Here is an 18,922-nt window from a genome sequence, read left to right as displayed (position 1 = left end):
TGTGATGCTCTCCATGAGCTGTGTGGAAATGATCTACGTGCTTGTTTTCCATATATACAACCTTCACATACTGGAATTAAATCGATTTTGGGCAAACCATTCACCATATTCTTGTCACTTAGAAGTTTYAACCCTCTCGCATGAAGGTGACCATACYGGAGATGCCAAAGCTTTGAGTCTTCTGTGCTGGTTGTTGTGAGAGCGCACTCATGATCTTTTTCGACATTAAGTGGAAAGAGCTTATTATTAGTCATCTTTACTCGRCATACAACTTGATCAGAAMTCTTCTTCTTTATCGTGCATGCRCCATCATCAAACAAGAGTGAGTACCCCGAGCTCATTAGTTRGCCTACACTCAGTAGGTTGTARTCAAGCTCAGGTGCAAACTGCACATCACAGAGGGTTTTGAACTTCCCATCTGGTACATTTAGAAGTATGTTCCCCTTTCCTTCAACTTGAATGTGCTTTCCATTTCCCAACTGAACCTGCACTTTCATTTTTTTCGTCCAATTTTTGAAAGATTGATCGGGTTCCCGTCTTATGATTAGAGCACCTGCTATCAAGAAACCACAAGTTGCTTGATATACGAGTGTCTTGTCCACCAGCCATAAACAGCCTGTACTCATCTTCTTCTGCCTCATCAACATTTTCCATTGCTGCATTTGCTTGTTGATCGTACCAGCAATCTGCTTTCACATGCCCAAAACGATTGCAGTTGTAGCACTGAATTCTACTTCGTCCTCGTCCTCTACCGCCAGGACGACCACGTCCTCTACCACGCACAAAACCTCTTCCTCGTCCTCTTGTTGGGGGAGAGAAGTCCTCTTCTCTTGCTTGAAACGCCCTTTCCTCATCTTTTTCCATACCTCTATTTACTTGAGACTCATGAGACTGCAGTGACCCCATGAGCTGATCAAATGAGAGTGTGGTCAAGTCTTTTGACTCTTCTATTGCTGTGACAACATGGTCCCATCGTGGAGGAAGACTTCTCAAGACTTTCTCCACCACCTTTTGATCAGTAATAACTTCACCATAGGCTCGTTTTTKATTAACAATTCYCATCACTCGTGATAGGAAATCAGCAACTGTTTTATCTCCTTTCATTGACATCGTCTCGAACTCCCGTCTCAACACCTGTAGTTTTACCATCATGACCTTCGAGTCCCCTTGATACTCTGTTTGCAAGAGAGTCCAAGTGGCTTTTGCTGATGTAGCGACGGCTATGCAGGAAAAAACATTGTCGTGAACAGCCTGCTGTATAATTGTCGTTGCTTTGGCATCCTTCTTTCTATTCTCTCTTAATCTTGCTGAATCTTCGTCTTGTTCATTGTAACCGATCTCAACAAATTCCCATAGGTCTTGTGATCGCAGCAGAGTCTTCATTCGAATGCTCCAGAACTCATAGCCTTCACCTTTGAATACGGGAATAAGGGGTTGTGCAGCCCCTGATGCAGAACTCATGTTCCCGCTCCCGGTAGACATCTCTCTCGTTTTCTCTCGTGTTTACACTCTGCTGTTAACCTGGCTCTGATACCACAATGTTGGAGCAATTGTATGTATAAGAGCAGAGAAAAAAAAACTGAACTTTTCTACATATCTTATTGATAAAAACGATGCTACTTAAATAAACAAAAAAGTAACGGAAATCCCAAGAAAAAAGCATAACTGAAATTTCTAATAAGAACTACCATTATTTCCTAATAATACTCCTACAGACCAGGAGTAACATCTTGACAAGGCCAATCTCCATTTAGCCGTTAGAGATGTTTTCCATTTGAATTACATGTTTCAACAAAGACAACCAGGTTGGATGCAGGATTATGAAAGTACAGGCGAGTTTTCAGATGAAGAGGCAAATATTGCAATGTTTAGTTCACATGATGATCCTATTAAGTTTTGAAAAAGCTGCTATAGAAGGAAAGTGGATAGAAGCAATGAAAAATGAGTTGCAAACTATCAGAAAAAACGAGACTTGGGAACTTGTATCTCCACCAGCAGGAATAAAGACGATCAGGGTCAATTGGGTATTCAAAACCAAGCTAAATGGAAAGGGGGAAGTTGACATACACAAGGCAAGACTTGTCGCAAAGGGGCATGCCCAAAAAGGAGTTGATTACAGTGAGGTTTTTGCACCATTGCTCGGTGGGATACGATCAAAACTTTGTTATCCATAGCTTCACACAAAGGCTGGAATGTATACCAATTAGATGTTAAAAGTGCCTTCTTGTATGGAGAGCTGAAAGAGGTCGTGTACAGGGGGCAACCGCAAGGTTTTGTCAAATAGGGAGAAGAAAATAAAGTGTATCATCTCAAGAAGGCCGTGGATGGACTAAAGCAGGATCCTAGATCCTGGTTTAGTCGGATTGAAAGTTATTTCAAGCGAGAAGGTTTCGAGAAAAGCAGCTATGATCACACGTTATTTACCAAACGAGTCGGTGAAAAACTCGTCATTGTAACTATGTTGATGATTTGATTTATGTTGGGAATGATACTCTATTGTGTGAAGAATTCAAGAAGTCGATGAAACATGAATTTGAAATGACTGATCTGGGAATGATGAGATTTTTTCTTGGAGTACAAATTCATTAGAGTTCAAGGAGATTTATTTGTGTCAAAAGATGTATGCAAATGAAGTCTTAGAAAGGTATAGGATGTAGAACTGTGATTATTCAAAAATCTCATGGTTCCAGGCACTATTTTAACCAAGCAGGGAAGAGGAGAAGAGGTGGATTCTATTATGTACAAGCAATTGGTAGGAAGCTTAATGTACCTGACTGTTACATGGCCTGACGTGATGTATGTAGTATCCTGGGTATCTCGTTTTATGGCTAAACCGAGAGAAAATTACCTGTTGGCAGTAAAGAGAATCTTAAGGTATTTGAAAGGCACAGTAGACTTTGGCTTGTTCTGTGGAAGAGGACATGATGTAGAATTGAAAGCATTCACAGATAGTGATTATGCAAGGGACGCAAAAGATAGAAAAAGCACTTTCGGATACGTGTTTTTGTTGAATGGGGTTGCAATATGTTAGATCTCAAGAAATAGTCCATTGTTACTTTATCATCAACGGAGGTTGAATACATTGCAGCAACTACCTATGCGTGTCATTGTGTGTGGTTAAAAGGATTGTTGGGGCATTTTGGTGACAAAGAATGTGAGACCTTTCCAATTTTTTGCGACAATAGCCCAACCATTAAGCTGTCAAGAAATTTGGTGATGCATTGAAGAACTAAACATATAGACGTGAGGTTTCATTATCTGCGAGCAGGGCCGTCCTTGGGGGAGGGCCGGTCGGTGCGTACGATCAGGGCCCATAAAAATTAGGGGCCAAATTTTTTTAATATATATAATAGTAGTTCAAAAAAATTAGTAAATAGAAGACATATAAAAAATTAGTATCTAATATGACAAGAAAAGATTTTGATACTACATTAACTATAAAGACTCAAACATGTATGAATTAAATATATTGGAGAAAAAATACATAAAAAAGGTTAATCTGTCGTTCATTATATAATATTATTTAATATTTTTCTAAGTTTTTATCTAAAACCGACGTCTAAAACTACTTGTTTCAAAAATCTTTGATATATTCTACATAATTTATCTCCATCGACTCTTTTGATTGTTACATTCTCGCGTGAATTCTATTTTTATATTAAAATATGATAGATTTTTTTGTTATTAGCTAACAAAACCGCCATCTTTTGGAAAAAAAAAATTATCAACCATATAAGACGGTACAACTTATATCTATATTTAGTATAATAAAACTATAATTGTTTTTTCATAGTTGTTTTTTATTATCTATTATTGAGTGTGCAAATCTTATGTATTATTTTATCTCTAAAAGAAGAATAAGATCTCAAACTATCACCAAGATGAGTTTTTTAATTTATATAATCGATGATTCCAAAAAAGTTTGTTTTAACCCTGACCCTATGTTCTTGAGTCTTCTTTTACGTAGGAAATAAAGGAAAGTAATGGGGGAGGGGGAAATATGTTGTTCTCAGATATTTTTCTAGGGAAAAGAGAGGAAAAGGAAAAGAAAAAAATTATATCAAAATTTATTTTTATTTTATTATTTTTCCTTCATCTCTCTTATCTATTAAAAACATAAATAAAAAACTTTATTTTTCTTCCTTTATTTTATTTTTCTTTTCCTTTCTCATTCTTTTCTTTCCTTCCTAAAGTCGAAAATATAATATAAAAGTTTAAAATGGTGTTAATCTTCCCAATTTTGAAAACATAATATAAATGTTTAAAATGATGTTAAAAACATTAACATGAGAAGACATGGAAAACCAACCTATTTACATTGATTTACATAGTGTCACTCAGAAATCAGAAGAATCGACTTTGTGACCCTAAATGATGTCATTCTATGTACCATAAGTATATCATAGGATGTTTTTGATGATGAAACAAATTACCAACGCTACATAAAAATATTTTAGTAGATAATATTAATTTAGAAATGAATATTGATTGATTTTGCGTCCAGGAATACTTGGAAAAACGGTTTTATACGAATTCAATGTTATTTCTGATGATAAAAAGAGTATATATTGAAAAAATATCGTACTTATCGAAGGCTCCTTTTTACATCTCGCCCAGGGTCTAGAAAATGTCAGGAATAGGCCTGTCTGCGAGAGCTTACAAATCAAGAAATTGTGAAGCTGGTGTTTTGTGGAACCAAATATTAGATTGCTGACATGATGACTAACCCGTGAAGCTGGGCATGTTTGTTAAATTACGACTCCTTAAGCCACAACGGGTGCCGGCTCAATTTCTTTGTAAGGTATAGTGTTAAACAACCATCTATTTTCACTCTCATTTACATCAACAGCATAAAACATATTGTTTATAGGATACATTTAGTCTCACTTACAAACTCAAAAATCCTTCAAAACTAATGAACCAAATGCCTTCCTCCACCCCCGACTTCGCCCAACCACACTTTTCGCCATTTTTTCCGACCAACATACGTACAAGGAAGCATACAGTACAACCTGCACAAGCTGAACTTCAGCAGCAGCAGCAAAACTTAATAGTAACAGAAGAAACCAGCAGCAGCAGCTAGCCTCTCCCCCTGTACTACTTTCTCTTTACATCCCTTATTTGATTTCCAAAGGTTTTATAAAGAATATAATACCATCATATATATGGTGACGAGTCCAAACTAGCGATCATAGCCCATGGCTACAACCGGCAGCCGGACCTTGTGACCTCTGCTTCCTTTCAACAAGACCTCTCCGAAACTGTAGGTCCCAATGGCTGATCGGACGGTGAGGGTTACGGTGAACTTTTGGGATGCACCTGGTCCAACAGTCATTGCTGGAGGGCTTGTTTCAATGGCTATGGCTGGTGCCATTCGAGCAGTGATTGTGTAGGTCTCTTCTTCGTCCATGTTTGTGACTGTTCTTGTGACGGTTTGAGTTCCCACGAGGTAGGCAACTGTGATGGACGGATAATTTAGATTGTATGGATGGCCAAGTGTGTAGTTGCAAGGTCGATGTGTGTAGTTTCCTATCTCGTGGGAGTCGATTCCAGGTGTTGTGCACAAGAATCCCAGATAGTCTTCGTAACCTGAAGAAAATATAAGTAATAAGACGCAAGTTTCAAAAGATTACGGAAAAGAAACCTACCAAGTTACGAATTTAGGTTAATTAGACATATTTGAAGTCCTATAAACCCGACTTTGTTTTAATGGCACCTACGGTGGCATTTGGTTCGCATAATGGCTTTTATAGAATAGAACGAACCTGCATCAAACACGAGGCCAGGATCTAGAGCAGCTCGTGGGTTAACATGGCCACTTCCATAATCAAAAGGCGTGGCTGGGACAAAAGTCATGGTTTCAGAACCAGAATATTGTTGGGCTAGAATCGGTCTCTCGCCTCGGTCAAGAGTATTTGATGTTGTCATTAAGGCCGACTTAATAGCCGCAGGACTCCAATGAGGATGCTTTTGCTTTATAAGAGCTGCAATGCCAGCTATATGGGGTGCAGCCATGCTAGTTCCGGAGATCATAGCAAAGTTTTCTCCTGCTTCAACCAAAAACAGAGTTTTAAACCTTACGGAAAACAAAATATCGAACATCTCAGGAAACGGAAAGTGTTGCAATCAAGTATTTACCTACGTAATTAGCCTCATCAGTTCCGTTAGGAGACCAAGAAGCCCAAATCAAAGAACCAGGTGCCAGAATATCTGGTTTTAGAAGATCCGCATCTTGAAATTTGTAATCTTTTATATTCGGGCCTCGAGAAGAGAACAATGCCACCATTGGTGCTGATTTGTGAAGTATAGGCTCCAAACCATTTCCAATGCTTCCTAATGCCTTGAAACTCTTTACTCGTCCAGTCCAATCCCTTGAAGTAGAGACGTTGTAATAGTCTATAAGCTCCTATAACCATACACGCAAATACTAGATCAAAAAATCTGAACAATCACGAGCATAAGATCAGGTTCAAATGAAGCTCGTATATATTTTGAGAACCTGAGAACCAACTATTCATGATGAATATTGTAATAGACATTCATCATGGATAACATGAATAATGAAATGCATGATATTCATGATGAATAATATTCATGAATATTTAGGGTTATTCATTATGAATAATTCATGAAATAGTTGGTTCCATGTTCTCAAAATATTTACATTTCTCATTTGAACCGGGCCCCATGAGCATATACACATACATACATAAAAGGGAGTATGAACTACCATTGAGTTGCTAACATCGGTGATGAGAATCCCAGGTAGGGCAACAGGTACAGGATCAAATTTCGCTCCAGGAGATGCATTTTCTACAGCAAGAACAAAGCCAATTGCACCAAGGCTCTTTGCTGTTTCAGCAACTTTTTTAATTGATGCCGAACCACTGACAAAATTGAAAGAATAACCACACAGAAGGATGTTTCCTTTCACCATATTTCCATTTAAAACTTCAGGCCTCTGGCAGTCTGATGGACTAAACTTCACAACCGAAGAATCCAACAGGACATCGTTAGCCGCAACCAGCGTATATTTTTTATTTGGACTCGTAGCCGCTGCATTGATTGATGATAAATTAGAAACAAAAAGATCATCACATGGGGATACTGAAAACACCAAAGAACTGTTATAAGAACAAAAGGCCATTGGCCAAACTCGTAGTATACGACAATACAACAAAATTGGCTTTATAGAACACCAAATATGTCTAAATGTCCTACTAGACTGCTTTATAGGACTTAAGTTTATAGGAACAAACAATTGTGCGTCCTATGCAAAAATGTTACAATTAGTTGATAGGACGTTTCTGAAGTAAATTGTCTTGTTTGGCGTGAAGCCGATTTTGTAGTGTGTCTCAAAAAACCTGAGGTCATAGGTTAAAGACTCACCATGCAAGTGATGTATGTGTGTGTGTTTCAACCATTTCAAAAGAAAGATCATAATTGAAAATTCCAATCACCTAACCAAGTGATTATTTGAATGGATTACCAATTAATAACCTGAAACTTACATGATAAACCGGTTCCAGCTAGAATCTTTCCATTTCCTAGCATCAAATGGTTTTTGTATCGGCGATCATCAACAGCAGCAGCTACAGATGCGATCCATGGACTGTAAGACACTACAGTTTTGGCTGACGGACCTCCATTTCCGGAAGCTTGTGCAACAAAAACTCCAGCTTTGACGGCCGAAAGAAGTGTAGCGTCAAAAGGGTTTAAAAATGTGGTCTTCGTGGTGGCAGGTGGACTGTTAGGCCCAACCGAGAGATTCAGAATGTCAACACCATCATAAACAGCCTGTTAACATATTACTTTGAATCAATTCCTTCAACAAACAAACTACAAGATCTAGAAGATACCTTCCGATACATATTTTGTAAATAACATCATATAACAAGATATCAACAAACCTGATCGATGGCAGCAACGACATCAGCAACAAATCCTCCAAAGTTCCGGTAGAGTGCCTTGTAAACAGCAATCCTATTCACACATGAATCATTATTCACAATGTTAAAAACAGTAAAGATTATGCTAAAGTTACCATCATTTGCATAGATTTTAGAGTATAAACTTCACCTAGCACGGGGAGCCATTCCACTTGCTTTTCCAAACTCATATCCTTGCACTTGAACAGGGATCCCGTTATTTCCCGCAGCAATAGCTGCAGTGTGACTGTGAAGCAATGTTAGCACTTTCAAGAGATACAAGGGCCAACAAATGCAACGTTTGACGTAACATTTAGTTAGATAAATATGCTTTGACTAAAATTAAATGCCTAAAATGCCCCTTAACAAGACCAATTTGAGAAAACTTGTAGATCAAAATCATGCCTCAAGCATCTTGTAATGATGGCTAAGGGACAATTAGGAAGCAAACCAAATAGACACGGTGAATCCCATGCAGAGGTAGGATTGGTGGAGGGTACGGCGTACGCAGACCTTACCTCTATCCCGAGGGTTATAGACATTGTTCCCATCCAAATTGCAGGCAAATAGATATAACAAATGAGTAAGATATTAGTGAGAGTGTGTGCAAAAGTAAACGGACAATGTAACAAGGCAGAGGAACGGAAAGGGATATACGTTACACAAACAAGGGGACAGGAAGCACAAAGCACGGTATGCTAAGGGGCAATTAGGTAAATTCAGAGTGAGATCTTACCAAATAGAAAACATTGTAATTTTTTAGTACAACCCAAAACTAGTGTAGCACTTTTTTAGACTAAGGGAGTACAAATATTGATGTTGAAAGCAAAACAAACATTTTCCCACAAAAAATGAAAATAGTTTTTGAGCGAAAATCGAAGTATTTGCACAAACCTTCCATGTCCATCGCCATCAAGAGGAGAAGCAAAATCAACTGAAGGATTAAAAGCACCGGCCGCTGTGGCCGCGGCTGCAAAATGCTGGGCACCAACTATCTTTCCATTGCAGAAACTCTTCTTTGTATCAGGATCGACCTCACATTTCCCTCTATATTTTGGAAGAGGGCCATATGGTTCTGTATTCTGATTTTCAAAGCTTGGATGGTGTGGGAAAATACCTGAATCCACGAATCCAATCACAATTTCCTCTCCAGCTCGGTCAAATCCACCTCCAGTTGGCCAAACTCCGGTGGGCAGCCCCAAAAATTCTGGGGTGTGTGTGGTGAGTTTCCTCACCTTCCAATCTCTATCCACGGATTTCACACCTGGGGTGCGCCTAAGCGTTTCTGCCTACTAATATTTTCAAAATGTGTAAGAAAAAAGGATTACAAAAGTAGTCGAATTATTGAACTTCTATATGCTTACCGACATCTTTTTAGTAATTTTAAATTTCAGTATGAAAGGAAGTAAACAAGTCCAGATTGTGACCTGTTCCGGAGAAACATGAACCGCAAAACCGTTGATAAGATGTTTATAGCTGTATAGCTTCTTGTAGGAACCATCATCGAACAATGTTTCAAGAAGCGTATCGTGCCTTTGTTCAAGGTGATCGGAGTACGATATAACCAAATCACTGAGAATCAAATACAAAACAAACATTAAACAGATAACAAACATAAGTGTATGACTATATTTGAACAAAAATGATGAAGTGAAAGTATCAAGTCTAATTATATATGATCTTAGAACTTCTCGCCTGTTTGAACCTGGTCTTATAAGATGCATTAATAATAAAAAGTTATAAAAAATTATTCAAGATTTACGGACCTGGTGACATCAAGCTTCTCATCAGATTCAACAGCAGTGGCTTCAAAACCATTAACACCGCCTTTGTAACTAATCACAGGCTCTCCTTCTATGGTTACAATATAAACCTCTGATTTCACAGACACCAAAAGACCAAGTAGAATCATCATCGTAAAAACAGACTCAACAATCCTCATCATCTTTACTGATCCACTTCCCAAGCAAAACAAGAACTGTAAACAATATAAAGAGAAATCTAATCAAATCAGTGATTAAATGGTTTAATTTCCATGTTATCGGGTCATTTACAGAGATAAAAACCAGATTATAACCCCAGATTCTTGAGTCTAACAGACCAAGTTCATACCTCCATACAATAAACTCATAAATCATTAATAGCTTATCCCATTTGTATAATCGATCTAAAAAAAATACACCCATCAAAAAGGGTATTAAAAGAACAGAGAGGGAGATGAGATGATACCAGTGTGATTCAATCAGCAACAGTCCCTTTCATTTAAATCTGAGAACCCATGTGATCAACCTGCATATTATACTTTCACAGTCATTCAACAATGTGTACAAGAAACGAATCAAGACAACAATTCTTGCCGACTTCAGTTCTTCACTTAACAGTCAAATTAAAACCCACCCAGTAAAGATCAAAGAAAACCCAGTAAGAACTTTACTCACATTGATCCAAGAAAAAAGGATCAAATCAAAATCCCAGCACCCACCATTCGATTAACCGAAAGTAACTTAATTTTGTTTAACAAAAAGAAAACAGCTACATTAATCTATGATGATCAGCCAAAACAAATCACAAATATGGAAGTGTAATCAAGAAAAGGGAAAGTGAGGAAATTACAGTATAAATGTGGGTGTGAGAGAGAGAGAGATAAAGATAAGAGAGTGAGGTAGTTAGGGTTTTTACACGCCAGACATAGGAGCGAAGATGGAGGAGTCTTTGCTAAATTAATTACTCGACTGGTCTCAACTGCAGATTCTTGATGGTCTTCACTCTTCACTCTTCACTCTTCACTCCTCACATTAGTATCAAATATTTCCTTATAATCCCATCAAAATCAATATTAGATTTCATGTGGTATTTTATTAAAATAATGGGATTTTGTCTTATTCATACAGAATCATATAATTAATATTTTTTTATAATTGTATTTTCTAAAATATATTAAAATTAGATAAGATTTTTTTGTTGTCAAAAGGGGGTGTTTGAGATTACTTATTTGAAACAACTTAAGTTTTTCTACAAAAACACTTATCAACTTATTATAAGTCAGAAGGGTTTAACTTCTTCAAAAATTTCTTATTACCGATTTAGCACCGGTATAAATTATTTATCCAAATATTTAAAAATATTTATTACTAATATTATACCAAAATAAACCAATAAATTATTTTTATAAGTAATCTCTAACACCCCTAAATAAAATAAAAATAGAGGAGAATATAAAGTTGAAAAAGGATGGAGCATGTGTAGAGGAATTTTTAAGGGCCCTTTTTATTTCTTTTATTAATTTAAAATATTATAAGTTTAATGTTATTTAAATAAAAGAGTGGTATTTTGGTTTTCTTTTTGTCAATACCTTTATTTTGTTGCATTTTTTATAGTTTTAATTATTTATTATACATTTTTATCTCTTGATTTCTTTTTTGTGTTTCGGAACCCAAATTAGTCCCTTCCTCTAATACCGTTAGAGCATGCTCCGTTAAGTGAGTCATGTGCCCCTCATGTAAGGGGCATTTTGGTCTTTTAACCCATCTTCATACCTCACCTCATTCAACTTCAATTTAAAAACCCTAAATTGATGAAACCCATATTCAACACCACCTGTCACCACCCTCCACCATCACTGCCAACCACCCAACGCCACCCTCATTAGCCACACGCGCCATTCATCACCTCCAACCACCATCAAGCACATATCCGAAGTTCAAAAAACAATAATTAAGAAAAATCCTTGAATCATTTGAAGATGAATAGATCTGATTACGATGAACATGAACATACAAATCTAATTCATACAAAGAACCTAAAGAATCTGAATCTGTTAAAAAGAAAAATTCCTAAATCAAAAGCTTTAGATTTCTCTATACATCTGAATATGAATTTTTACAAAAATTAAACCTGAATCTTGAGTTCGAAATCGTTTGAACAAAATCCTACATCTAAATGTAATTTACTCTTATTCTAATTGATTTTTTTAATTCATTGTATAAAAAAAAATATCATGTGTGACAACCTTGAACAACTTAGGTTAATCGTGTTGCTCCACTTTGAGGGAAATCATGTATCGCTCCACTTTAGCGCGGAATCGTATGTATCAAAGTCAACATTTTCATTTGGAGACTGAGTAGCAGAAGAATGTTAGATCGTGGTGCTTTGCACGAATTGGGCATTGACATGAACAATGTTTTGTGCCATCGGTGCAGGACTGAGGTTGAACCTCTTGAACATTGCTTCTTACGTTATCCTTTTAGTGTGCATGTTTGGTCAAGTCTTTGGAGGTGGTGGGGTTGCATTTCTCTGTCGATGAACTCTTTGGAAGACATCATTTCTTTCCCGTATAGTATTTAAGGAGGCAATTTCAGAATTTGACTCAAAACGATGGTCACTTGGATGGCGCTCTATGTAAACTGGTGCACTAGAAATAAAATGTCTTCAAAGCTACTGTTGTACCTAACTTGGATTTTGGTTTTGAAGTGCAGTTACTTGCTTTCTTCTGGATCTCAAATCGACTGAAACATTTCAGCTGCTCATAGCCTGATTGGTGCAGATCATTTCAGTACAATTTTCACTATCATTTTGTAATTGGATTTCACCTTTAAATCTGTTGCATGGATTGTTTTGCATCATTTCTTTGTCTAGTTGGGTTGGGTTGCTTATGCATTTGGTTATAGATTGTTTGGCGTTGTTTAGGTTCGGATTGTTTCTGCTTCTTGTAAAAACATAATTTGTTGTCGTTGTTGTATCAACTTTGCTTTTATTTTAATAAAGGGGTGCAATGATTTTATCCAAATACAAGATAATTTTTGGGTTCGATCCTGATCCCCATTAGCCTCAGCCATTGAGTGAGTCAAAAAATGTTCTCTCACATTAGTATTCTGAAAGATGGCTTCCGTATGAGACCGGTTAGGATTGTCGATAATCAACTTTTTACCTGAACAATATTAATAGTCAAAATAACATCATGCAGTCCACCTTTTAGACATTTTTGTCAACTATATTGTTATTGTTTATAGTACGATGGTTTTTTGTTGAAATTTTTGCAAGCAAGTTAGGTTATGTTGAATTTAAGTATTTACTGTTCAAAATGATAGTTATAAAAGTTGTACATCATGTAAAATCTAAACATATATTACAACAAAATCGGGTTTATGAAAGAGGTATTCAGTCTCTTATATAAGAGTCTATTATAACACTTAAACATATTTTACGTCATATAAACCCAAATTTGTTATAATGGTATCTAGGAATCTCACTTGCAAGTAGTACTAAATATTGTTTCCTTTATCTACATCTGGACTCACGGTTCTAAAACGCGTTTGATAAAAGAGGTATCCAGTCTCTTCTAAGGCAACTTTCATGCCCCTCCCTAACCGGTGTGGGCTTTTAATCCACCCCCTTGGGAGTCCAACGTCCTCGTTGCCACATCAGTCAGTTTCCGAGCTCTTATACCATTTATCCATCTCAGACAACCGTACTAGATATTGTCCGCTTTATGCATACTTGGATTTATGGTTTTAAAAAACGTCTGACAAAGAAGGTATTCATTCTCCTTATAAACCAACCTTCGTTCCCTTCCCCTGACTGATATAAAATCTTACAAATATATAATTTTATAGAATATTGAGAAGATTATTGGCATTAAGGGGCGTTTTACTAAACGCTTACCCGGTAAGTACTTACCGAGTAATTTTCCTCACCGGATGAAGATGGCAAGGGCCAAGAATCTTACCCGGTAAGAACGAGGATAAGGATGGAGAGTCCTAACCGGTAAGTGAGGGTGACGACTCTTATCCGGGTAAGCGCTTACTAGGAAAAGTGTTTCATGGAATACGTTTTGGTGTACTACAACTTTACCCAATAAAATAAATTATAGTGTTGACTGCTAACGGTAAACACTTACCGGTTAAACATTTAGGTAAACAGTCTTTAATATAAGTTATTGATGTAAAAGAAAACATTTTATCAATAATTTTAAACTATTATAAACCATGAGTAATTATTTTAATATTTTTTGATAATTCATTCGAATCATTGACAATGTAACTGGACCATACGTGTTTATCTGCTCTTGTCTTTATGTTTCAACCATTCTAGCATTTACTGTATATACTTTACACAATAATAGTAATATATTTATCAGTGTTTTATATCATTTTAAAACTGTAGGTATCTGGGTCAGCTTGTATATACCTCGATTAATTTCAAGTCCTGTAGAACAGTCACAGAAATCCCCAATGCCCTTGCAAGACACGGACCGCCGGAACCAACGACCAGGCCTAAGGTTATGGTAATGTCATTTACTAGGGTGCGACGTTATGCCTCGACTTACGAATCAGAACAAAATGGTATTTCATTTTCATGATTCGGTTTTTATGCTTCATCATTTATCTAAATGAATTAAAGGTTTTTTCTCATTAATTTGCAGTCTTGTATTATCAGTTACAATTTAACCTTACAAGTATGATTCTTAAAAAACTTAAAAAACAACGTTGGTTTTAAATATCATCCACTAATATGTCCATATTCATCAAGGGTTTTTAATTAATAAAAAACTTAGAAAAGCGACGTTTTATATACAAATAATTTAGGATCCACATGTGAAACAGGTATCGTAATTATTGAACGGATTAGATTTCTAACCATTCATTGTTCACATGAAATTGAGAATGACATCTTACAAATGTGTTTGCCACTTTATGAATCAACGTCATCTTGAATACATATACCTATATACATAGAGATAAGTGTTCAAACGAGAACGTTACTATTTTTCAGAACCTAAGAACACCTGAAACATGCAATCATTACATATGATAAACGGGTGATACACACATCATAGACACGGACGATCTTGGCCGCGACCTAGGTTGCGGACCATGTCGTTCGCACACTGTTACGTCCCCATAAAACATCACATGTGATGGTTGTCTGTATTATGTATTTTTGCATTCTCATAAAATCAGTAACGTTTTCTTTTGAATTTCCACACACACACACCCATATGGGTGAGATCAGAATAACCTTAAAAGTAGCAAGAACCGAAGAATCCCAAAAAAAAAAAAATATACCAAAATTCTTTACATGCAATTATGTGACTCTTTGAATCTTTTCCGTATATAAATATATGTCCCTTTTAAATGCATTAATGATGTGAAAATTCTTCACATACAATCTGTCGGTTACAGTATTAAATATAAACATATGAAAATTGGAAATCTTACAGTCGTTGCAGGTCATAACCATGTTCAGTTGTCGCATACATTAAAATAACACGGTTTTTGTTTAACGAATCTGTGATGTTATTTTCTTTAGTCCCACTGATGTGTGAAGGAGAACGTCGGGAGACATTGATTGCAAACTTTTATGCCACACACACAAGGCTTGTTTTTATGTATATGTATGCATGTGTAGGGGAATGTTCAAACGAGAAGTATAAAAAGGTTGAAAAATTAGCGCATGAAATGTTTATATATCACTCATTAGTAAAAGGAAATATAAATAAATGTATACATCTTTATAAGCGAATAATCAATTATAAGAAGGTAGATAAACAAACATATGTTCACATGTGCATTTTCAAGCGTATGTATACATATATACACATATAGGGGACCTTCTTTTGAGAACTTATGAAATTTTGATAACATTGAGAACTTGTGCATCATATGTTATTTCATATGAAAATTTTCATCTACCATTAGAATTTAAAATATTGATTAACATATATTTGTTTTACAATTATTTGTTTCACATGTACTCGGTTCACAATGTGAACTTTTTTTTATGTGTTTGTGAAATAAAAAAAATATATGTAAAAAAGTTTTACATTGTGAAATGAGTACATACGATACAATCACATTGTGAAACAAATGTATGTTAATAAATATTATACTTAGATAGAAAAAAAAATCACGGGAAACAAAACCTTAAGATAGAAGTTCTCATGAATCTCACAAATTTTGAAGTTCTCAAAGGATTAAGCCCCTACACATACATATATAGAGGTAAGTTCACACGAGAATGATACATATTTAAGATAATAAGAGAATGACTGAATCACATGTGATTTTACACTAACATGTGCGATCTTGCCATACAACACACACTTTTTTGGACGTTAATATAAAATCACATGTGATTTTATACGTAATTTGGTTATTTTCTTAAATATGTATCATTCTTGTATGAATCTCTCTCTCTCTCTCATATATATATATATATATATATATATGTGTGTGTGTGTGTGTGTGTGGAGGTTCAAACGAGAACACCTTGTTTTACGAGAATGCGAAAACATTTATGAGTCTCCAAATTATTCAACCCATAAATAAATTTAAAAGAAAATAAAGTAATTAATTAAAAATAATCATGTGATTTAGTATTTATCTGTAATTTTTAGCGACATCCTTATCTCTAAAATCACATACATATAATATGATAACCGGTATCAAATCATTTTCACATTATTAAAATCAAATCATTATCATCAACAACGGATGTATCGACATAAAAAGTCTCTGACGATAATAACAAAATTTAAAGGATAAAGATAAATCTAGGATAACAAAAAATTATAGATAAATACTAATTTATTTTCATTTATTTTAATTTTTATTATGTCTTAACAAATTCGGAGACTCATAAATGTTCTTGTATTTTCGTAAAACATAAATGTTCTTGTTTAAACTATTACATATATATATATATATATATATATATAATTGTTTTACGATTCACAGATTATTTATTTAATTTAAACCTAAAAAAGTAGAATTAAAACTTATAAATATAGATTTTATTAAAATTATGAGCACATGTATGTGGGCACCGCAATTGTCGCTAGCAAAAACAATACCATGTGAGGATAGTTATGTTTGCATCTCCGTGATAGCAACCCAACTGCTATTCCATTTACTCTATTTTTGTTCTTTAATTATACTATTTTATTATAATATATTTATAATATAATATTAAAATAAAAATACTAAATATCATGAGAAGGTAAGTAAAAATTAATGTTTATATGTAAATTATTAAAAATTACATTTGAATAATCATATGTGAACTTATATGAATAATCTGTAATGACAATTCACATATGCATTTTCAACTAGATTTTTTCAATTTCTTCTGATAGATTCATATATGAACGTTCTTTTCTTATCTTCTCGTGATATTTCTTATCATTTGAGCCGACCCCAGACTATTTTAATAAGTTTTCAACTTGTTACATATCAATTAAAAAAATGAGAAGTTTAAACATTTTATTATGGGAAAATTGCATCAAAATGGAACCAACTTTCACCTAATTCCTATTTTGGGGAACCAACTTTCAAAATCGTCATTTTGGGGAAACAACTTACATCTGATTCCTATTTTGGGGAACCAACTTGTACCTGAATTCTATTTTGGGGAACCCACTTCCAAAATCGTCATTTTGGGGAACCAACTTGCACTTGATTCCTATTTTAAGGAACCAACTTGCAAAATAATTATAGAAAAATAACTAAAATTCTTTTTTTTTTTCAAAAATTAATGCAATAAAATCTATTTTTCATTTCAAATCTCGTTTTTTTTTATTCAGATATCAAATTGAACATTAAAAAAAATTCAAATTACCACAATAAAAATTGTTTTTTACTAATGCAATTAAAGTCTATTTAATAGAAAAAAATTAATTGATGCAATTGGTTAGATGGAAAAATCTTGAACATGATATTTAATATTTAATTTTTATTGCATCAATTATTTTTTTCTATTAAATTGATTTTTTTTGCATTAGTAAAAAACAATTTTTATTGTGGTAATTTGGATTTTTTTTAAAATGTTCAATTTAATATCTGAATTTAAAAAAAATGAGATTTGAAATGAAAAATAGATTTTATTGCATTAATTTTTGGAAAAAAACGAATTTTAGTTATTTTTCTATAATTATTTTGCAAGTTGGTTCCCCAAAATAGAAATCAGGTGCAAGTTGGTTCCCCAAAATAACGATTTTGAAAAGTGGTTCACCAAAATAGGAATCAAGTGTAAGTTGGTTCACCAAAATGACGATTTTGAAAGTTGGTTTCCCAAAATAAGAATTAAGTGAAAGTTGGTTCCATTTTGGTGCAATTTTCCCTTTTATTATAAGTTTCAAGGTTATAAAGTGCGTTTGGTACGTGGGAGTGAACGAAGTATTACAAAAACTAATCGTCCCATTTTTTTAATGCAAAATTAGATTCCAAAATATGTGGTTCACAGAGATAGAGTAAATTGGTAAATTCCTAAACTTACGATGTAAAATTAAAATCCTAAACCTTTGACAATTCTTTTTAGCCGTTCCTTCCTTTTTGGACTATTTGATATACATGTACCAAAACTATATATTGATTGGATGAATAATAAGTAAAATTTTATATCATATATTACATTAAAAATTTTACAAATTACAATAATAAGAACATCTTAAAATAACAAAAGTAATATATAAAATCCACTTAAATAAAATAATTCTCCTGACATTATTTCATAGCTGGAATCGGGAATCGCCCAATCGACTAAAAAGTTACAGATTAAACATTAAAATTAAGCTAAAACATGCATAATTCGACCATTTTTTAGGGCCATATTATATATCTCACATTAGAACACTATCTCGCATGACCATGCTCCTATATATTACCGTCATTAAACCCACTTCAGATATGAAAAGCAACCCATCTTCACGTTGTTACACGATAATACCTAACCCAACAGATAAAATTTCCATCAACAGTGTTTAGTTTTACCTGTTTCTTAAACAGGTCTTAAATTTTTTAAATGAATTTAAAAAGATTTAAAAAATAAAATATTCTATTTTTGAAGATAGTGTTACTAAAAAAAGCATCTTGTTTTCTTGTTAATTATAATTTCAATTTGGATATCTACGAGATCCTTATCAACAAAAGTCGATCTTTCTTTTTGCCGAAACAATTAAATAAATATATATATATATATATATATATATATATATATAT

At 34.4% G+C, this 18,922-nt stretch overlaps 1 protein-coding gene across 2 annotated transcripts; it reads right to left on the bottom strand.

Annotated features, from left to right (window-relative positions):
• Positions 1 to 4,804: 4,804 nt before the first annotated feature.
• Positions 4,805 to 10,713, bottom strand: LOC112507196 (subtilisin-like protease SBT2.6). 2 transcript variants are annotated; one of them, XM_025111648.1, is made up of 12 exons: positions 10,608 to 10,713; positions 10,158 to 10,217; positions 9,695 to 9,906; positions 9,356 to 9,500; positions 8,823 to 9,217; positions 8,080 to 8,175; positions 7,911 to 7,983; positions 7,512 to 7,797; positions 6,731 to 7,056; positions 6,139 to 6,406; positions 5,766 to 6,047; positions 4,805 to 5,589 (listed from the first exon to the last, which is right to left on the bottom strand). In XM_025111648.1, exons 3-12 carry the CDS (start codon positions 9,871 to 9,873, stop codon positions 5,183 to 5,185), a joined length of 2,457 nt encoding a protein of 818 aa, XP_024967416.1. In that variant the 5' UTR covers positions 9,874 to 9,906; positions 10,158 to 10,217; positions 10,608 to 10,713; the 3' UTR covers positions 4,805 to 5,182. The 2 variants fall into 2 exon arrangements, with proteins under 2 accessions (XP_024967416.1, XP_024967415.1); XM_025111647.1 differs by having other exon boundaries at positions 10,542 to 10,686.
• Between the last annotated feature and the right edge of the window lie 8,209 nt (positions 10,714 to 18,922).

This window comes from Cynara cardunculus (genome assembly GCF_001531365.2).
Source record: "Cynara cardunculus var. scolymus isolate 2C chromosome LG 2, CcrdV1, whole genome shotgun sequence".
Classification (NCBI taxonomy): Eukaryota; Viridiplantae; Streptophyta; class Magnoliopsida; order Asterales; family Asteraceae; genus Cynara; species Cynara cardunculus.
The sequence above is the reverse complement of the archived record's forward strand: the minus strand, read 5'-3'. Positions and strand labels throughout refer to the sequence as shown.